Source organism: Canis lupus, chromosome 6 (genome assembly GCF_003254725.2).
Source record: "Canis lupus dingo isolate Sandy chromosome 6, ASM325472v2, whole genome shotgun sequence".
Taxonomy (NCBI): Eukaryota; Metazoa; Chordata; class Mammalia; order Carnivora; family Canidae; genus Canis; species Canis lupus.
The window spans coordinates 15,244,849-15,265,316 of record NC_064248.1 but is presented as its reverse complement, the minus strand read 5'-3'; the positions used below and the strand labels follow the sequence as shown (position 1 = coordinate 15,265,316).

The window sequence follows — 20,468 nt, the reverse complement described above, 5'->3', positions numbered from 1 at the left end:
GATAAGGCGGGTGGGGGCCTCTCCAGCTGGGTGGCAGGGTGGCTTATCTCGCAGGGCAGCCCATGTGGGCTCTTGGAGAGGCTGATGCCTTGAATCCCAGGTCGCAAGGTCTCAGGGCCACCCTACTCTGGCCAGGACACTGTGGGTCAGTCCCTGCCCTGCTCAGTCTCTCTGAACCTTTGGGTCCTTTCCCCGGTGATGGGGTACAGGTGGCCAGGAGGGGTGGAGGTCACCGCTGGAGAGTGCCCACCAGGCTTTCCTGCCTGCTGCTCCCCATCCCCATGGGCTCTCGGGCACACAGGCCCCTGCCCTCAGGAGGTGTCCCCATTCGGCTGGCTGCTGCTGGCATCTCTCCTGTGTCCCATGCCACAAGGCCCCCCTGAAGCTTCTGGAGGGCAAGGTGAGTGTCTGGCATAGCATAGCCTGGCACATAGGTGAGAGGACGGGGAAGGCAGGCTCCAGCTGCGAGCCCCGTCTGCACGCTGTGCACTCTCTGGGCTTGTGTCCGGGTCCTCCATGGACCCACTGTGGTCGAACCTGGCCAGGGACTCATTTTATGGGGGCGGCTGAGCTCCAAAAGGAAGGGGAGTGCTCTGGGTCTCCTGGGAGCACAGGGCAGGTCTACCTGTGAGCTCTGTGCTCCCTCTGCTTCAAGCAACGACCCAGACCCTTCCCCCAACACCAGACTTAGCACAGTGGGGCTCATCTGACAGCTCCGCTGCAGTCCCTTCCTCCCGGCACTGACCCTGCAGGAACAGAGACCACTGGAGTCACTAGAAAACCCAGGTGTTTATGTATAAATAAGTGTGATTCACCTAGAAGCCCCACAAGCTCCGTGGGCTGCCCGGGGCAAAGGTTCTGTGCAGGTGGCACCTCGAGGTGGGGGCTTTCTGAGAATCTCCACCGCCAGAGGGGGTATGCGGCGGCCCGGCAGGGCCCAGCTGAGCTCACTGGCCCCGCTGCCTATGGCGCCTGCCGTGCCACACTCTCCCAACACCGTCCTGCCCTGCAGGGGCCCGGTCTGGATTCCATCCATGCAGTGTGAGCCTGCTGGTGCCCATCTCACAGCAGCCCCCTGAGCTGATGGCCAGGGGAGCCCCGAGGGTCCCAGGCTCATCAGATAAGCTCAGGTGTCCCCTCCTGGGGCCAAGGGCCTGCCGGTGGGAGGCAGACTGGGAGGTGGCTCCACAGGCCTGGCAGGAGGGCTCCCAGGAGGGGCTTTGGCAAGAGGGCTGGTGGGTGAGGAGCCCTGTGCTTTCCCAGAGGCCTAGGCAGGTGGTCACAGCCAGGTGGCTGGTGATCCGTGGCCCTTCTACAGTTCCTCCGAGGGGATGAGCATCCGCTTTTCCACGTTCCGACTCTTTCTGATGGCACCAGAGCCTCCTGCCACGCTGGAGTGGGTGCCGGGGCTTGGGGCCTCATGTGTGGCCTGCTGGGTGTAGTGCTGGTAGGCAGGGGAGAAGTTGTGCACGGCGTCCTGCACGATGTCCTGTGGGCTCATGGTCTCCTTGAGGCCACTGGAGATGCTGTGCATGGGTGCCTCGGGGGCTGGGGGCAGACAACACGAGTGTGGGGTCGGTGTGTCCTGGACCTGTCCATTCCCCCTCGGACCCCAGCCCCGGGGATACGGCCCTGCTCCCACCCGCCTCCAGGCTGCCCAGGCCCTGGGCTCAGCCAGCAGGGGGTGACTTCCAGCCCTCAGGGCTTCAGAATCCCAGCCTGCTCCTCCCGCTGGGGCAATCCCAGCCCAGACTCCTGGGGCCTACAGGGAGAGACCGCCTTGGCCAGCTCTGGTCTTTTCTCCAGCTCGGAGTGAGCCCTTCATGCTTGGCGTAACCCAGGCTGCCAGAGCAGGTGCAGGCCATCACCACCCAAATTGGTCATTCACTAGGGATGCCCGGGGCCCCTGGGTGTGGTGGGCAGGGTACCCCAGGCTCGGGAAGCACCCCCCATCCCAGCAGGGGCTGTGGGGCCCAGACATCCAGTCTGGCCCCTCTCACTCAGAGCTCAGAGCCAGATGAGCATCTGGGCCAGATGCAAGTGTGGGCCCTGTCCAGGGTTGGGTCCTCCGGTGTCCATGAGGTTGACATCCCCTGGGCCCATGTATGGGATGGCAGACAGAGCTGTGGTGCTGAGGGTGCCCCAAGGAAGACAGGGCTGGCCTCACTCTCCCAGGCCCCTGGCTGTGATATCGCCGCACACTCCACGTGCCCCCACCCCCCACAGGGCCCAGCAGGCACACCTGGTGAGTTCTCTTTCTTCTCTGCATACACCTGGCAGGTGAAGGCATAGCGCAGGGCAATGGAGGCAAACAGCATCTCGATGCAGATGATGAAATTTTGGTAGCCAGCAGCCACCGTGCCAGCCCCCACCTTGCTCCCATCGATGACCTGGACCTCAGGGATGACCCCACACTTTTCCAGGATGGCCAGCAGCATCCCTGGGGATGGTGACAGCCGCTCAGGCACCTGCCCTGCACAGGTCTTGTGAGCTGGTGGGGGTCCACCAGGGAGGATGAGGTTCAGCAGAGTGGGTGCCTCCAAAGCCAGGGTCCCCGCACTGTGGGGCACCTGGGAGCTCCCCATGTGTCTGCCCTGACCTCCCTGATCCCAGAGCTTAGGCCCACCGCTCCCCTGCAGGGTGGGGTCTGGAAGCGCTCCCAGCCTGGCCCTGGGGGCCTCTGCCTGTGTACTCCACCCACGACCACCCAGACCTGCTGGAAGGGGACTCGCCATTTCCCCCGCTCCAGGGGCTTTGTGGTGTCTGGCCAAGGGGGTGGGGGTTCCGACCTGTGCTCCACCAGGGAAACTGAGGCCAGGCCTGAGGTCACACAGGGCCTGGGGATGGACATGGGATGGGCTCTAGTCTCTGCCCCAACAACCCACCCACCCTGCCAGAAGGAGAGGAAGATGACGGCCTTGATGGTGAGGAATTTGAGGACGGGTTCAAAGGGCTGCAGGAGCTCCCTGGTGGCGAAGTAGAAGAGGAACAGGGCGTAGAGAGCCAGGCTGACGGAGACGTTGTAGATGAGGGTGACGTAGAGGTAGCCGCTGTGGATGCTGGGGCCAGAGCAGGTGCCGGGGGTTCAGGGCGTGCCCCTCGCCCTCCCCACTGCCCCAGCCTGGGTACCAACAGGGACGTGCACCTGAACCCTTCCCGCAGGGAGCCCTTGTGGGGAGTCCCAACTCGGCTGTAAGGATGTAGCCCTTCTCCTGATGAAACCCCCCCTCCCCCTTCCCTGTCCACCCAGGCACAGCCTAAAGGGATGACCTCTGCATGTAGACACAGGGGTGGTGTGCGCCCATGTGTGAGCGTGTGGGTGATGTGCGTGAGACCTGTGGGCATGTTCACACGTACACGGGAGCGTTGTGCTTGCATGAGCTTGCGAGCGGGTGTCTGTGTGTACACGTGCATGAAAGCCTGCATGTGCCTACTTGTGGGCGTGTGCTTGTGTGAGCGAGAATGCACACCTGTGAGCATGTGTGTGCCCGCACACGCCATGTATTCCTGCGGACCCGGTGCAGGGCTCCCCCCCAGAGTGCCAGGGAGGCGCTGCCCACCTCCCTGTGCCCAATGGCTCCCTGGGCCTGAGTGCCCTCGTCCCCCTCACTCTCCCCCAGGGTGGGCTGGCTGCGGGGTGGGTGCTGGGGGAGGGAGCCCCTGGACCTAGAGTGTGCAGCCCCACAACCCACAGACACGGGCCAGCTCTTCTGGGTCTGTTTGCTGTAGCCTCGCCCTGGCAGCCTCCCAAGAGGAGGGGAGGCCTGTTTGGCACCTCTGAGGACTCAGCCCGCTGCCTCTCCTCTCTGCCAGGCCCAGTGCCCACCCCCCAGCTAGCACAGCACCCTGGCCTTACTTGAAGTCTCCATCGTGGTATTTGCCAAATGCCTGCAGGACGATGGTGATCAAGGCCATGATGGGCTTCACGATGCAGAACTGCAGTGTGGCCTGGGGTGAGGGGGAAGCCAGGGGTGGTCAGGGGGTGGCTGCGAGGGGCAGGGCAGGGGCAGGCAAGACCCTTACTGACCTGCTTGCAGAAGCGCAGGAAGCCGATGGAGTAGGACATGCCCTGGAGGCAGCAGGTGCCATAGAAGCAGCTGGACCTGGGGTGTGGAAGTCCCTTAAGCAGGGCCCGGGAGGACATGTCTCCAGACCGGCCCTGACGCCTGGGGTGTGGAGGGGCCCGTGGGCTCTGGGGTGAGATGCTTACCGGATGGGCTTTCCCCGAATCTCAGCCATGATGGCGCTCTCACCCCCCAGGTACTGGAAGCAGAGGCTCAGGAAGCTGTAGATGACAAAGGCTGCAGAGCAGAGGGCCGGGATGCGCAGCAGTGAGCCTCGGCTCCCCGAGGACGCCCACACCAAGGACCCTCACACAGCAGGACCCTCCCCTCAGCTTCGCGACCACCCACCATCCCTGGTGACCCCTGGCCGTTGGCGGTCACTGTGGCCACGATGTCCCCACTCCCATTCCGACCAAGCTGGACTCGGCCCTGGAGGGTGGGGTTCCTGAGCTGACAAGTAGCCTCCCTGGATCTTGCTGGGGGTGCTCACCTTCATAGCAGTCACGCACCGAGTCGAAGTAGATGTAGTGCTGGTGGCCCCCCAGGAGGAGGAGGCTGAGCCAGGAGTCAAAGGCGTAGATGGGCACGATGAAGAGTAGGCGGATGATGTAGCGCTGCTCGTTGGGGACCGTGTAGGACCGCAGGTGCAGGTAAATCTGGGCGGGCAGAGCAAGGGCAGGCTTGGGGGGCGGCAGGCCGCATACAGCCCCCGTCGTGCAGGCCAGCGGGCAGTGTGGGAGGCAGTGTGAACTTCCCAGGGTGCGGCAGGCCCGTTCGTAGCAAATACTCTGCAGCGGGAATGCTCGCTCACTCATGTATGTTATGTGTTCATTCATTCCGAGAGAATCTTCCTGGGGGTGGGGGTGGGGGTGAGGGGCATCCATGACCCCCGAGGGGGCACGGCCACTCTGGAAGGCAGTTTGGCATCTCAATGTTGGACGGGGGACATCCAAACAGCTGATACCCTTGACCCCTCCTGGGATTTTCCCCATGGAGCAGGTACATTCAGAAAGAAAGTGTTTGGGTATGAGGATGCCCATCACAGCGACCCGTGCGTGGCAGTGGGGCCGGGCTGGTCACGGCAGAGCCACCCCACACGGGAGTGTCCCAAAATGTGCACTTGGGGACCCGCTCTGAAGTAATGTGACATGTAAACATGAGATGACCCCACGCATGTTGGAAACACGGTAAAGAGGAAAAGAAAGACATCACTGTCTTATCCCTGGACGGTAGGAAAACACAGCTGATTACAGTTTGTCTAGAACACTTTCTTGATTTTCATGTCTTCTGCGAGGACATGGAGAAGCAGGGAGAGGGTCTAGAAGAGGAAGAGTCACTGGGGAGCCGGGCACCCGGCTGTGGTCTCACAGCACCTCTGGAGGGCTTCCTGGAGGAGGTGCCTTTAAGCGCAGGTGGAGAGAGGGCCGTGGGAGGGCAGGCTGTGCGTGGAGCCCCGCATGCGCCCAGCTTGTAGGGCACAGTGCAGGGAGTGGCGGGGGCAGGTTGGCACCCAGAACAGGCTCCTTATCTGTTCCTCACTCCCCGATGGTGCAGTGGGAGGGGCCTGGCATGACCTGCCACTAGGAGACATGGATTCTCTCCTGGGGCTGGCACTGCCTGGCTGGGTGGCCTTGGCAGGCCCTCGCCGTCCTCTCCGGCCTTGCCTTCCTGTCTCTAAAGTGACAGGTTGAGTCCTTCTCTGTCCTTCTGGGTTCGGAGAGGGCAGAGTCTAGTTGCCCTTATGTCCCAGAGGGCCTGGCAGTGGGGGCGGGGGTAGGAGCTGCGGCCCCATCTGGGGGATGGACCCCAGGAATCACAGACACATACACACACAGTTGCTGCAACTGCAGAAATTGGGGTCACACAGAGGGGAGTCTGAGATCCCGACTCAGGACTTTGGGGGCCTGCCCCTGTGGGTCCTTGCCCCATAAATCGCAGCCTACCCCAGACCTAACGCCCGTCCCGTCACCAGGGAGTAGGTGTGGCTGCCACAGGAATGCGCATGCACCACACACCTGTTCAGTGGACCTGTCCAGAGGCCCAAGAGCAGCTTGGTAAGACTCTGTGCAAACACTGCCTCCTCCAGACAGCCCTCCCGGATGGCCCTTGCTGCTCTCAGCCGTGGCCCCCCTCACACACTTGTGTCTACCTTACATTGTGGTTGTGTGAGGCCACACAGCCCTCCCTGCCTGCCAGCCCCCTGCCTGCTCACGCCGCCCTCCCCTCAGTGCCAGTTGAACCATCCCAAAGGCCAGCTCTGCTCTCAGCTCCCCCCGCCCAGCCATCCCTCGCTCCCTACAACCTCTGGGGTGTGCTGCACCGACATTCAAGGTCCCTGTTCTGTGTCCTGAGCACCCTGTGCCCAGACGACTGTGCCTGGCCTGCGCCTCACACTCACCTCCCATGGCCAGCATGTCGTCCTGGGCCCCTCTGGGTGTCAGTTCTGCTGCCCATACCCTGGCTCTTCCTTCCCTGGGCCTGGCCATTCCCCCTCTGAGGGGTGGGTCCATCTGTCTAATTGTCACCCCGTGGGGCCGGGGGCTTGTGGGGCTCAGGGCTGAGCATGTCGCTTCTCTCCTCTCCTTCCCTAGATCTGGGGGCCAGCCCCTCTGGGGCTCCCAGCCAAGCTCTGTCCCTGGCAGGGAACTGCCATCCTCAGGCCTGGCTCCCACAGGCCGTGTTCTGGAGAAAGCCTCCTCTCTTGCCCCTGTGCCCTGGCATCATCCATCTAGGCCTCTGATGGCTGCCCCACAGCCATGGCCTGCGGTCCCAGATCCCAGCAGGGCCAGCCAGGGCCATGTCCCACAGAGAGCAGAGCCCAAAGAGAAGTGCAGAAGGGAGGGCTTACCTGGTGGCAGGTGAGCAACAGGGCAGTCCACACGAAGACCCCTGAGATGCCGCGGGCCAACGCGGTGGTGAGGAAGAGCCGGGAGGCGCCCTGGGAGCTGTTCCCCATGCGGTCCATCTGCGGCCCAGTGGGCACGAAGGGCATGGCAGGCACGGTGGGCATGGCCGGCAGGGGGCTGGGCTGTGGCCAGGTTGCTGACACCAGGGGGCCGCCGGCTGTTCCCAGGAGCCCTGAGACATTAGTCATCTGCAGAGGTGAGGGAGGACATGGGGAGGAGTGAGGGCAAAGGTGCACCCTGGCAGCTGGAAGCAGCCCCAGGGCCAGCAGGGGAGGAGGGAGTGGGGGCGGGGAGGGAGGGGCTCCTCCCCCAGGCCACCAGCAGGCCAGGGCTGCCCTGGGCATACCTCACGGTCCCTTGTGCGGACTTCGAGTCTGACCGTCTTGCCCACTCCCCTGACTCCGGTGGCCTTGGGCAGCTCCGAGCACAGGAACTCAGCTCCAAGGACAGGGCCTGGGGCGCCCTCCTTCCCCAGGGCTCGGCCACTTGGGCGCAGAATCAGCTACCAGACTCTGACGTAGGGTGGTCCCCGCCTCTGCTGCTCGGCTTGTGGAGAACCCACATTTGAGGGGCCAGAGATGCCTGGGAAAGTGGGGGATCCCCTGGTGCCTGCCTGCTCCGGGTGGAGTTGGAGCGAGGGCCCAACTGGCACTGCCTACAGAGGCTGATGGGGGGGTGCAGCCCAGCCCCCCTTCCCAACCCCTGGGACCTGCGCAACTGGGTGGGTGCCCAGTTCTGCTGCAGGGCCCTCCACCTCCCCAAGCCGCTCACTACCCCAGATGTTGGTTCTTTTCAGCTGCTTGCCAGCCAGCTGGGGCACCAGGCACCTCCCCCGTCCCACACTGGAGGCCTACCCAGCCTCTCCCCTTCCCTCCAGCCCACAGTCGGGACCCAGTGCCTACCTCTCAGGCAGGAAGCGACGGCCCAGCCCTGGGAGGCCGGGCCTCCAGGGAAGCCTGGCAGGTCATTTGCGTGGCCACGTGGCCCCAGTGGCAGCCCCACGGGGGGTGGGGCAGGGCCACTATCTGGAGGCTGTACCAGGCTTGGGGAGGGGCGGCCACCACCTCAGCCCCGGTGGCCCACCTGTGCTGCCACCTGCAGGGAGGGGCCTGGAGGAAGGGGAGGAGCAGAGGCTTGTCCCCTCCCGGAGGCTGACATTCTATCTTTGCTCAGCAGCAGCTGGCTCCCAGGTACCTGCTGGCCGCCAGGTGCCCTCACCTGCCTGCGCCAGACGGCCAGGTGGCTTCTACCCAGGCCCCAGGCGGGCAGGAGGGGTCTCGGTGGGCTGGGCTGATGTTTGCTTAGAATTGGGTGAATTTATATTGTGAAATTCTCAACCAGTCCCCAAGAGGTGCATTGGAAACCTTGCTGGGATTACGGGGTCGGGGGCAGAGGACAGGCAGGTCACCAGGCTCCGCGAGGGGGCCTGACTCATCTTGCCCCTGGTTCAGCCTGATGCCACAGGCCCCTCAGGGAAGAGGCTGTCCCGGCTCCGTCTCTGGAGGGGGTGTCGGGGTGGGGCCACGCTCTGGGCACAAATGCATACATGCCGCCACCGTGGGCCCCAGGACGGAGCGTCTGCTCTGTGCCCTTGATGGGACCACACGTCTATGTCCTTTGTGGCACCTAATACTTCCTGTAGCCCTGGGCCAATGGTTGGAGTGACGGGGGATCCCCTTGTGCTCAGAGAGGGGGAATGTCCCCAGGAGTGTGGGAGGCTGCAGGCCCAGCCCTGGACACGCGGCCCCACTCCCACCCCTCCACCCACACCGTCCACCCCCTGCCCCCTAGAGCCCCCAGCAGGCCTCCTCTGAGCACTGCTGGGACCTCCCATGCCTTTTCTCCCAGCTGTTTCCTTGTCCTGCCGGCTTAGATGTCTCCTTTAAATCCCCCCTTGTGCCGGGCCCAGCCTGTCCCCCATGCACGGGGCGTGGGCAGCCTCTGTATGGCCTGCCCTCTGGCCGTGGCTCCCACTCGCTCTGGCAGGGGTGGCAGGGCTGGGCTCTAACTTGTGCAGCCAAAGGCAGTTTTGCCCGTGTGTGCCCTGAGCCTGCCACCTGCCCTTGGTACCAGTGACCTGCAGACCCGCCGACCAGCGTGTGCAGAGCAGTGTTGCTGGCGGTGCACATTGTTGTCATTGTTATGGGCGATTGCGGAGGTAGAACCCATTACTGCCCATGGTGACAACGGCTTGGGGACCCGGAGGGCAAAGACTCAGCTATGGGGACATGGACAGGGCTGGCAGGGCCCAGGGAGCCCACCACCTCCACAGGTGGAGAAAGCAGGCCCAGGTCCTTCCCAGGCTGATGCCAGGATGTCTGAACATGCAGCAGGAAGCACTATGGTTAGATGTTGGAGGGACTTCCCTAGCTGGAGTCAGCGGGGACAGGCCTTTGGGAGTGTGCTGAGGGGCCCTGGCTTTGGGGAGGCACGAGGCCTGGGGCCTAGACCTAGACGGAGGGATTTCCCAAGCTCTACCCTTTCCTCAAAGGTGGAAACACTGTGGGGAAGGGCCATGTTCTCTGACAAGGCAGGTTGTACACCAGGGGCAGGCCCGGTAGCCTCCTCGCCCTGCAGCTCTGCCAGTGGCAAGGGGAGCTCCTTCCACCCAGGGCCACCCCTGCTGTGATGCGGGGGGCCAGGTCCAGGGTCCCCACCGGGTTGTTCCCACAGCTGCCCTACCCTGGAGTCTTGTTCAGCTGTTACTTCCAGGAAGGCCTCCAGGAATCCTTGAAGCCTCCCCACTCCAGGATCTTTTGCACAGGACACAGCTTTGCTCGGGAACCTTCCAGTCAGCACCAGGCCATGTGTGCATGTTAGAGGCCTGGTTCTCTACAAAATGGGAGCCTCCTGCCCTTGCCCCACCTCCTTCTCTGGGTCCTGGTCTGTCGCACCAGGGACAATCTCAGTCCTCAATGCCTTGCTCTGCCCGTGGCCTCTGCTTTCTCGTCTGCACAGATGAGTCTGGAGTTCTCCTGCCATTCTATGGGGTACAGCAGGCAGGTCCCTGCCATCACTGGGGGCCCGGGACACCCCCCTTGCCTTGCCCTGAGCTCAGGGAAAGGCTCCCAGCCACATGGTCCTCCCAGAGCCCTGACTCTGGAGCAAGACCGCAGGCCACCAGGGTACCTGGCAGAGAGCAGCAGGAGCCCAGATTGGGGAGGCATGGGGAGACAGGGAGGGGTCAGGAGCTGGGCCGAGCACCACAAACAGCATGCGGGGACAAGGAGGGCCGAGAGAGCTGCCTGTGGGGCCATCGGCCCCACCCCGGCAGCGGTGTCATGGCCCATGCACACTCAGGAGAGGTGACCGGGCTGGCCCGGCCTGATTTCCCTGCCTGGGGCTGGATGCTGACCAAGCCTGTCACAGGACAGACCTGCCTGCCCAGATCTGGGCAGCTGGGGCCTCTGACCCCTGTTTATAGTGACCAGGTGACCAGACCCGGGCAGGTCCTGGCTGGGCGGTGGGTGGCCGAGACACTGCTGGCCATTGTCAGACCCTTGTCCTCATTCCCATGCCTGCCTTTCACCACCATGACCCAATGCCTGTGGCTCCTGGCCTCACTGCTGGCCCTGGACCTCCTTCCAGACCTGTCCTGCCATGCCAGTCCCCCTTCTCAGCTGGCCTGCCATCTGAGGACATCTCTGAAGGCCTGTGGCTCCTTCCCTGCTGCCAGCCCTGTCTGGTGCTCCCTGGGCAGTCAGACAAAGGGTTGCAGGGAGCATCAGGACACCATGATCTCATGGGTCAGCCCCACCAAGGTCCTCTGGCTCTCCCTGGGGGTCCCCCCTGCTGGTGCCCAGGGGGTGGCACACAGGGTTTGCCTCTGAGCTTGTTAAGGCCCCTGGAATGGCCCTGGACTCAATCAATAGCCACCGTGGCCTAGGGCCTGGGGGTGACTGGACCCAGGCCACCGTCAGCGAGGCTCCTGGGTGCTCAGGCCTTTAAGCCACTCTGATGGGACCTGGGAGAAGTAGGGGGCTGCAGTGGCGTCACAGGGCTGTGGAAGGGACCTGCCAGCCTGGGTGCCCTGAACCACTTCTCCCCTCTGCGCCCATGGGGGACTGTGGGTCCCCCGCCCAGCTCTACTTCTGGGTTCCCTTGCGTGGAGGGCAGGCAGGGAGGTAGGGCCCTGGGTCAGACACACTGGGTTGGGACTCTGACACGCCCTTCACTGTGACCTTCCTGTTTCCGCCGCCATTGGAGCCCCGTATACAGCTGGTCAGCACCCGTCTCCCTGCCACCTGTTTCTCCTAAAGATGGCCATGGGCCACTGTAGCCCAGGACAGCTCTGCTGGGCCTCCCAGCCAGGTCACAGTCTAGCAGCCAGGTCACCATCCGTGGGCTTCTCTGGGCCTCGAGGCCACTCAGCCCTGGGGGACCCCCACGTGGGATCTCGGGAACCTTCCTCCCTTGCTCCTGGGGCTCTCCTGCCCTTTCTGCACTGTCCCCTGTGCCCTGTCCCTCCCCTAGGCCTGCTGCCTCAGTCCCCAGAGAGAAGCTGTGTGTACCTGGGGCCTGCCTGCACCTGCCTGTTGCCCTGGAGCCAGCCACCAGTCCTGGGTGTGTACCGGGGGGGCACTCTTCCTTGCAGAGCTGGGGCAGGGGTGCCGGCCTGGTCCTGGACTGGCCAGGCTGGCCTGAGACCCTTTGTGGTTACCAGCAGGGCCCTGTCCCCTTGGGTGGAGGGGGGTAGGGCAGAGAGGCTGGGACTCTCAGAATATCATGGTGGGGGCTTTTTTCTCCAGGAGCCCCCACCCCACTGGAGTGAATGGGACCTTGGCCTGGACAGCACAGCCCACCCATGGGTGTGTACAGATGCACACACACATGCATGCCCGTGGCTCACCTCCCCGGTGGCTCCCTCAGCCGTCTGGTTGGGCCCCTTGGGCAGCCGTGTGGCAGGGCTCCAGGCCCGGGGGTGGGCGGCCTCCCGACCTCCAGTGCTCTTCCTCACAGCAGCCTGGGTCGGTCCAAGGTACTGCTGCTCCTGGGGAAGTGCTGTCCTTCCCCGGTACCCAGAAAACGCCTCCCTGCCACCCGCCCACCTTGCCAGGCCGGCTCTGCCAGCCTGGGTGCCGCCCAGGCCACACCCTCTGCCACAGATTCTGGGACCAGCTGTCCCTCCCACCCACTGTCCGGCGGCGGGTACGAGTGGGCCTCAGAGTCTGACATCCGCTGTGGCTCTCGTCTGGGTCACTGGCCAGGTGTGGCTTTGGGGGCCACAGCTCTCCAGTCCGTGTGGACAGGATCGGAGGCCCACCTTCCGAGGTGCAGTGAGGGGTAGATGGGGTGACGCCATGTGTGAGACACGTGGAGTGCGCTGTCCCTCCAGAAGTGGCTCACACGTCCCTCTGCTGCCTTCATCCCTCGGCTGCCCCGCCATCAGGGAGCCAGAAGGGGTCTCAGGACAAGTAGCTCCACAGGCTTTGGCGGTGGCCCCCTCCCACTGTTAATGGGGCTGCAGGGTTTGGGCCCCTGGCCAGCACGGGGTGGGGGGTGCTGTGGCCTGAATCCCGCTGGCTCCCCCTGCAGGGCCCTGAGCCTTGGTATTCCTGTCTGTGAAGTGGGTTCAGGGGTCCTCATGCTCCTGGGTGGTGTGTGGGTTGAAGGAAGGTAGGAAATGGAGCTTGGTGAGTGCAGAGTGGGCACGTCCCGAGTGCTAGTGCGGGCCGGTGACAGCCTGCGTGAGGGCCACTGCTTCTGGATGACTGTTTCTCAGACCCCCTCCCTTTCTGCCAGTATCTCTCCCCCACCTTCCTCCCTGCCTGGAGTGGCCCAGGCGTGGGGGGTGGGCTGCAGGGTCCTCCCCCTCCAGGCCTGCCTGCCTTCCCCAGAGATGGGGTCCTGGCCCTGAGCAGCCTCCTCCAGAGACGCACAGCCTCTGAGAAGACGGTCAGTCGCCAGCGGCTCCCGCCATCGCTCTTCCATTGGGCATCCTAGTCCCTCGTCCACGTCCCGAGTCCTGATTGAGTTTCACTCCAAGGTGCTAAGGCGCCTGCGCTCCGCTGGTCCTGTGTGCAGCTTAGTCCAGTTCATTGTACCCGGTTTGGGAGGACTGGGGGCTCTGTCAAAGCCCCACTGAGCTCCTCGGGGATTGCCCAAGCGGCCGCCCTCCCTGGCTTCTCGGGCTCGCCCTCGGCTCTGAGCCCTGTCCCCACGGCCACTGAGGGAAAGGGAGGGCGTGCGAGGGAGGGGGCCCTCGGCTTGCAGCTGGGTGGAGAACCGTGCAGGGCAGGTGGCACCGTGGTCAGACGGTGTGGCCTTGACGGAGCAGCCCCTCCAGCAGTCCAGGCTGCGGGCTGATAGCCCCCGTCCCCTGCTTTCACCGGCTGCGAATCGCTGGAAGGCGTGATCACAGTTTGGTCGTTGGGTAAGCGCCGGTCCGTGTAAAGGGGTAGCCGCCTCTTGAGGGGCCCACCCGCCTGTGGGGCCTGCGGCCTCACAACGGCTCTTCCTGAATCCCCGCTGGGGCGCGGAGCGCCTCTCCGCCCACCCCCGCCTGGGTGTGTAAGGCAGGACAGTACCAGGCCCTGGCATAGGTGACAGGAGCATGGACGTCGGGCCGTGATTCCTACCAGCCAGCAGACGGCTCCTGGCAGCTGCGGAGAAGGCGCCGGGGACCCTGTTCCCCGTCCATGCCACTTCTGCAGCCCCCCGCCCGGCAGGCCGCTGTGGGTCGGGCAGCCGCCGCCCCGGTTCTCCGAGCCCCATGGAGCCGGGGTCTTTCACGGCCCACCTGCCTCTTCTGCAAGGCGGCCGCAAGGGGTGGGAGTGTTGCACCTTCGTGCAGTCAGGCCATGAGTGGGCGGCAGTGAGGGGCCCTGTGGCCAGCTCAGGTCCCAGCGCCCCCGCCCCGTGACACTGCCTCGGTATCCCCCTCTGGCACACATGGATGACCAGCGGAGCGATCTCCCCCGCCTGAGTGAGGACTGCTAGCATGTGTATGACCCGGGCTGTCCGCAGAGCCTGGTCACCGTGATAGGCAGCTGTGCTCGTCCCACAACAGCAAAGTCTGCAAATCTGAACCCGGACTCAGACGGGGACCCTGCCCGTGCCTCAGGCCCCCTGCTTGTTAAATGGGAGAAGTGGTAATCCCACGGCACAAACATCTAATCTTTAGATGACAAGCGTTGAGTAAGTACTCTCTCAAGTATTAATCTGAGGATACGGCGCCTCTGCCTCTGGTGTGGGGGCGCTGCTTCTCCAGCAGGCGGCTCCTCCCCTCCCGCCGAGGTCTTGCTGGCCTGCCTCCCAGCGGTCTCTCCATTCCAGCCCTGACCTTACTCCCCACCCGTCCTGACAGCCCAATCCCTGGGGGTCCTCGTGGGTGCGGTTCTCCCTTCACTTCCTTGGTCGGCTCTGGTGTCCTTGGAACTTGTGCTGGTCCTGGTCCCCTGAGAGGTCCACCAAGTGGGGCTCAGGGTGCAGGACTTTACTGAAGGAACGCCAGGGTGAATGCAGGTGGGGTGGGACCAGCCAGGCTGAGAATGTGTCTGCCTGAGGGGTCAGGCGGTGGATGGGAACCACTGGCTGGGATGGTGTGGCAAAGCTGGCCACAAAGGAGTCCTGTGCCTCTGGGGGATGGGCCTCAGTTTCCCTTGGCATCTCCAAAGCATGCAGGCCCAGCAGGAGCAGCCTGGTCACTCAAGCTCCCTGCAGCAGCAGTGGTGGCAGCACAAGGTACATTCTTCTCTCCTGTGTTGGCACATCCTTCAGGAAGTCTGTCAGGATTCCCAAGCACAACTACCTGGTCACCATCAGCCAGTCTGTGGCTTGGGTGGGACAGGGCTGACAGTGACCCTGCACAGGCAGTGTCTGAAGGAATGAGCCCTTGAAGAGTTCCCCTCTGTCCTACCTTCAGCAAGCTCACACCCACCTCCAAACTGGACCAGAGGCTTGAATTATTTTTGTTGCCAGCTGGAGAGCAGTTTCTAGTCAAGAACCTGTCTCAGGAGCTGTCGGTTCCAAGGGAAACTGAATAAAAACTCCTCCTGATCTCATGAGGACATGGACGCCACCCAAGGTATTTCTTCACACAGATGGTTTTTTTTTCTAAGATTTTATTTTTTAAGTCCTCTCTGTGCCCACTGTGGGGCCTGAACTCACAAGTCTCAAATCAAGAATCGCATGCTCCACTGAGCCGGCCAGGCACCCCTTTATACAAATCTCAAAAAAAAAAAAAAAAAAAAAATTCCCCATTCCCAGGGAAGGCTACTCTCAGAGCACAGGGACCCCAGCTGGTCCCTGCTTCCCAGACCCCATGCCCACATTGTCTCTGATCTTCTGTGGGGTGGACTCGATAGCACACTTAACCTCCCAGTTTCTGGTGTGGCTGGTGATGCTCCACTGTGGCTACACGGAGATGAAGATGTGCCCGGGGGGCGGGGGGGGGGAGGTTCCCAACGGTTGTCTGCCAGAGGCCTGAGCAGGCACAGGCTGCCTTGGGGTAGACATGCCTCACAGGAACTGTCAAGCAGCAAGACGGTAAGAAATGTGTTCGGAGTGGAAGTTAACGGCTGTCTGGCAACCCAAACACGCTCAGGGATGTCAGAGGAGGAGCGAGAGATGTGTACAGAGTGTGTGAACCATGTAAGGCTTTCTCCCACCTACGGTGCACCCAACGGAACCCACGCTGTGGGACAGAAGCTTCTCAGCACTGTTAGGAGGGATGGTGAAGTATTTGGGGACAGGTGTTTATTCTTAACATCAAACATTTCCTCCAACGACGGATACTGCTCATGGAGTGCCGGGATTCACACCTGAGGACTCATCTTCCAATTCTCAAATACATGCAAGTATCTGGACCCTGGTAAGAACCACCACAACCCCGGCAGACACTCTCCGCAGCTCTCCTCCATCCGTGGATACGTCAGCGCCCCTGAGATGTGTGTATCTCCGCTGGCTTCTAGGGCTAGAGCCAGACAGCTCCTCCTCCTGCCTGAGCCGCAGACGGTCTCCAAGAGGACAGGGCGTCCAGTCTCTGCGGCTGCTGGCTCTGGGGTCACCAGACCTGGCACGCCTGGATCACCTCCTTCACAGCCTTCAGCCCCTCTGCGTTCCTGTCCTTCATGGCCAGGGCCAGCAGGACCGCTCTGTTTCCAGCTTCCTGAGACACGAAGGTCACCAGGTTTTTCGCAAAGACGTGCGTGAGAGGCTGGAGAAGGGAAGGAGAGAAACCACTTTAATGGAGACAAATCCGGTTTTCCTTAGCGCCTTCGTGGAGGATTCCCCGACTGCCTTCCTGCACCCCAATAACCACCTACCCCTCCCTGTAAGTTCAAGGCAACAGCGGTTCAGAGTTCAACCGGACTCCAGAGCTCGGATCCTGAACACCACGCTGAAGAGGCGCTGTTACACTAGCCTTCCTGCTGCGTCCTGATCCTGGGTGTCTCCTGGCTGTCTGCGACCCAGAAGGATCTGCGGAGGCTGGGCGGGGGGTCCATCACGTCCCAAGGGCATCTATTCAGAGCTCGGGCTCCAAGCTACCCCACGAGGGTCAAACCCTACGAAATCCATCCGCCCACCTGCCTGCTGGACAAAACCTGCTGGGCTGGGAAACGGGGCGGAGGGCAGGCAGGTGCCCCCACTGCTGCTGAGGTGGCTGCCTGGGGGGGGGGGGGGGCGTCCACCCACTCTACCTCATCCTGCCCCAGAAGCACTCTGGTGGTGAGCACGGGCTTCCCGACGTCACTGGCAACGGCGCTGGGTTCCAGGGAGACCAGGGTGCCCATCTTCCCGAACTGGGTCACCACCACCAGGATGTGGCTGCTGAAGGCGGTGCACACCACCTGCGTGGGGACGCCGCACACCACCTCCGTCCTCTGCTTGGATGTCAGCAGGGGCCTGCCGTCCATGGCCGGGTCTCTTCAACCGCACTGTTACGGCTAAGAAGAGAAAAGGAGTCGATCAGGCCGCGTCGGACGCGCCCCGGGTCTGCCCCGCCGGCACTGAACGGAAGCGTCCGCACGCCCAGGCTCCGGCGGGCACCTCGGGAGCCGCTCCCGGCGGCAGGGGTCGGCGGCGGGGTCCCGGTCCCCGCGCTCCCGCCCTCCTGCCCCCGCTCCCGCGGCCGCTCCGGGTCCCGCTCCCACCCGCCATGCCGCCCGCGCTCACCGCGCCGCGCCCGGAAGTGACGCCTTTGGGCGACGCGGGCCCGCCTCCGCCCTGCACCCCTCCCCCGCCGGAAGTGCGGCTGTGGGCTTCCGGTCCCGGCAGGGCCTCCTGGGCCCTCAGCGGCGGGGTTCCGCGCTCGCGGGAGGGTCGGGCGTTCGGGCCGCGGCCTCGGTCTCCGGCTGCTCCCCGGGGCGTCCTCGGCGGTCCTGGCGGGAGCCCTGCTTCCCTGCCTGTGGGTTCCCTCCCCGCCGTGCCGCCGTCGCCGCCGGACAGCGGGCCACGGGGCCGGGTGCGGCCGGAGGGAGGACCCCGGAGCGGGGCCGCGGGGCGTCCTGCTGACCCGCCGGGGCGGGGGGGGCGGGGCCGAGGCCACTGGGAGGTCGGGGCTGCGGCGGGCGCGGGGCGAGCCCTCGGCCCCCTGCCCGGGTCCCCAGCTCTCCAGGAATCCATCTGGGCCACATCCATCAGACTGTCAGGCCCGTGGTGGGTGCCAGGCATTGTGCGAAGTGCTGTTGGCAGTGGCTCCTGCAGTCTTAGCCCCGTGGGTAGCAGCATCCTTGCCCGCCCCCACCCCCACCCCATGCTGGCTGCTCGGGCTCTTGAGAGCTTGCCCGAGGTCGGCAGGCGGGTGAGGGCTGGATGTGGGCTGCAGATGCTCGCCCTTGATTACTGGGCTCCGGGCTCTGGCACCCAGGTCCCCGGGGACAGGCGGGGGTGCGGTGGGGGTGGTGACCAGCATGGCCCCTGCAGCAGGATGACTTCTGCTCCCTCCTGGGCCCTGAGAGCCCCTCCACCGGCTCATCCTCTCTCCAAGCTGGAAGTGTTGCTGGCGAGGTGGGGAGTCTGCGCTGAGCCTGCAGATGCCCCCTTAGGGGAGTCACAGCCTTGAGAACCCCGTACTGGAGACCCTGCCCCTTGCCTGCTCTGCCCGCCCCACCGAGCCCCTTAGGAAGCCTTGGCCTCGCCAATCTTTGCTCCATTTTCTCCTGATTTAATGATTCCTTAGTCCGCGCCAAGTCTCATGAAGCATGCACCCTCCAAAATGATTTCTGGTGGCCTAAAATAGAAGGCATGTACACAGAACATCAAAATAGAAATAAAAATCAAAAGGAGACCTGTTTTTGAGCTTTCTTGCAGTGGACTTCACAGAGAGAAAGATTATGACTTTCACGGTTTTGATACTCCAGAAGAAAGAAGGGTTTCACTTTCTGAGGAGAGTGTATTTGTTGGGTCTAAATTTAAACCCACCTCCACCCACATCCACCCAAAAGCGAATTGCCAGTGCCTTGCTTTGAGATGGGAAACCTTCCAAAGGTTCATTCACTGCGATTCACCTACCCATGCATTCTCTCCACCTAGACAAATAGATACAAATTGGACACACACACCCCTAAAAATACCTCGACTCTGAAATAAAGTTCTCATTTTTGCAAAGGATGTGGAAGTGACGCGGCTGACATGTAGGTGACACTGTTAAGCAAATCTCTAAGTGCTTGTCCGTTGGCTGTCTTTGGTCTAGATCTTGGGCAGAGACTGCGTATGAAGGGAGGTGGGAAGTCCAGGGAGGAGCTTCCTGCCACCCAAGTGGTCGTATGGGGAGAGTGCCATGCTCATTGCCTACTGTTGACTGTTCTCCAGCGCAAGGTGATCATAAATCTCTTGAATTTGCCCTACATTCAGGGAATTGGGGGTTGCGAATACCCTTGTACGTTAATTTGGAGAACCAACAAAGAATCCAACGTTGATTTGGCAGGGCCATAATTTTTTCAACGAATCGCACCACTGTGGTTTTCCCAGCTCGGTAACCAGGAGGACGGGTTTGCCACTCCATGCAAGGGCACCATCAATTTTCCCGAATTGATGGTGATCCTTTGATAGGCACGTCTGTCCTCGTCATCCTCTCACCAGACTGCCTGTTGCCTGCGTGTCTGGCACCGCCGGGCCCTCCCCAAGCTTGCCGACAGCTTCGGCCACCAGAACACCCCCCAGAATTAACAACCTTCACAGGCTTTCCGAAATCTTGCACCTTTCATGAGATTTACAACTCACTTTGCGATTGATTTGCGCCGTACACCCACAGCCTCATGGCACGGGGCCAGGACTTCCACGGTCCTGCGTGTGTGTGAGAGAGAGTGGGGGAGAAGGAGGGGCATTTAAGGGGAGCCCGATTTCCTAAACGGTTGATGCCTTAGGGAAACCTTTGGTGTCCAGATGACTCTACTGCCCTCTGCAAGCTCATGCTGCCAGCACCCAGGTACCGGAAACGTCAGCGCTAGGGACCTAGAAGTGGAAGCAGTAGGACGTCAGGCTCCAGAATCTACCTCCATGGCCCTTACTAATTGTGCTGTTGGGAAGCTTTCCCTGTTGGCCTCAGCTTCTCTTAAAAATAGAGTACGCTTGTGCCGGCCTCCCAGGAGTGAGCAGGGGTCCATGCACCCCGACTCCCCGGAGTTTTATGAAGTTAGCTATATGACTTTATGTATTTCCATAACTTACTCCTACATTTACATATTATTGATTACCTTTATCATTAACCACCATCCTCAGGTGAGTAAAATCCTGCTGTCCTATGCCAGATGAGGAACGGCCTGAACACCAGTCCATCTTGGGGACTCAGAGGCCCCTGACCTCCATGGCCAGCCTGCAAGCTCCAGGCCGCTCGGGAGGCTCTTCGAGCTGCTGCCCTAGGGTCTGCCTGGGTGAGGATCTCAGAGACACAGCATTCCCTCCAGGTTTCGGTGAGATGTTGTAATAGGTGGAGCTGTGTTATTTGTAGAAACACTTGTCCCTCTCACATGTCCCGGCCAGTCTCCTAAGAGGACCTAGGTACGCAGAGAGCTGGAGATCGCATTTGTGATGAGGGCCTGAGACACGGCATCAGATAAGCAATTTTGTCCTATTTAGACAGTGAGATACTTAGGACTGGATGACAGGAGGTGTGTCCGCCTCCTTAGGGTTCTTCTAGGCATTGGTGACACACACCGTGTGAAACCGTCCTTTGCCTCGAAGGAGAAGAGATGGGCTCACTGGACAGCTGAGAAGTCCTGAACACTCTGGTGAGTCTTCTCCATCTCTCGCCTCTGAGATCGCTGTCCTGCCTTCCCGTAAAATCACCAGCTGCTGGGTCCATCACTTTGCTTCCCAGGATCCCCTGGGGAAAGTCCAGGATGATCTCCCTAGACCAGCCTGGTCGCCTGCCTGTCCTCAAACCAATCACTACTTGAAAACTAGTTCATGTAAAGGCAGCTGCCCCTGCACTTGCAAGTTAGCAAGCACTGGTTAGTGATATACATGTGTCAAAGACGAAATCATAATGGAAATGAGGAAATACCCAGCATGTCCCGCCTGCCTTTCCACAGATTTGCCCATTTGGACATTGCCA

General features: G+C 62.2%; 2 protein-coding genes across 7 annotated transcripts; both read right to left on the bottom strand.

Moving 5' to 3' along the window:
* Positions 1 to 770: 770 nt before the first annotated feature.
* TMEM184A (transmembrane protein 184A) lies at positions 771 to 12,748 on the bottom strand. 4 transcript variants are annotated; one of them, XM_025416047.3, is made up of 11 exons: positions 11,820 to 12,718; positions 7,873 to 8,079; positions 7,317 to 7,552; positions 6,913 to 7,158; positions 4,555 to 4,720; positions 4,211 to 4,301; positions 4,028 to 4,103; positions 3,857 to 3,948; positions 2,890 to 3,059; positions 2,243 to 2,440; positions 771 to 1,548 (listed from the first exon to the last, which is right to left on the bottom strand). In XM_025416047.3, exons 4-11 carry the CDS (start codon positions 7,156 to 7,158, stop codon positions 1,313 to 1,315), a joined length of 1,275 nt encoding a protein of 424 aa, XP_025271832.1. In that variant the 5' UTR covers positions 7,317 to 7,552; positions 7,873 to 8,079; positions 11,820 to 12,718; the 3' UTR covers positions 771 to 1,312. The 4 variants fall into 4 exon arrangements, with proteins under 4 accessions (XP_025271832.1, XP_035574215.1, XP_035574216.1 ...); XM_025416050.3 differs by having other exon boundaries at positions 1,408 to 2,131; positions 11,820 to 12,748; XM_035718322.2 differs by lacking the exon at positions 7,873 to 8,079.
* Positions 12,749 to 15,640: 2,892 nt separating this feature from the next.
* PSMG3 (proteasome assembly chaperone 3) lies at positions 15,641 to 17,204 on the bottom strand. 3 transcript variants are annotated; one of them, XM_025416054.3, is made up of 3 exons: positions 17,087 to 17,204; positions 16,612 to 16,857; positions 15,641 to 16,127 (listed from the first exon to the last, which is right to left on the bottom strand). In XM_025416054.3, exons 2-3 carry the CDS (start codon positions 16,825 to 16,827, stop codon positions 15,975 to 15,977), a joined length of 369 nt encoding a protein of 122 aa, XP_025271839.1. In that variant the 5' UTR covers positions 16,828 to 16,857; positions 17,087 to 17,204; the 3' UTR covers positions 15,641 to 15,974. The 3 variants fall into 3 exon arrangements, with proteins under 3 accessions (XP_025271839.1, XP_025271840.1, XP_048967167.1); XM_025416055.3 differs by having other exon boundaries at positions 17,065 to 17,104; XM_049111210.1 differs by lacking the exon at positions 17,087 to 17,204 and adding an exon at positions 16,961 to 16,985.
* Positions 17,205 to 20,468: the final 3,264 nt, after the last annotated feature.

Coding starts and splice junctions, on each gene's coding strand:
- TMEM184A (XM_035718323.2), bottom strand. CDS start 7,158: ATGACTAATGTCTCAGGGCTCCTGGGAACAGCCGGCGGCCCCCTGGTG. Junction 3,060..3,856: donor TACCACGATGGAGACTTCAA/GTAAGGCCAGGG, acceptor CTCTGGCCCCAG/CATCCACAGCGGCTACCTCT. Junction 2,441..2,889: donor CTTCCTCTCCTTCTGGCAGG/GTGGGTGGGTTG, acceptor CACCATCCCCAG/GGATGCTGCTGGCCATCCTG.
- PSMG3 (XM_025416054.3), bottom strand. CDS start 16,827: ATGGACGGCAGGCCCCTGCTGACATCCAAGCAGAGGACGGAGGTGGTG. Junction 16,128..16,611: donor TGCTTCTGGGGCAGGATGAG/GTAGAGTGGGTG, acceptor TCCCTTCTCCAG/CCTCTCACGCACGTCTTTGC.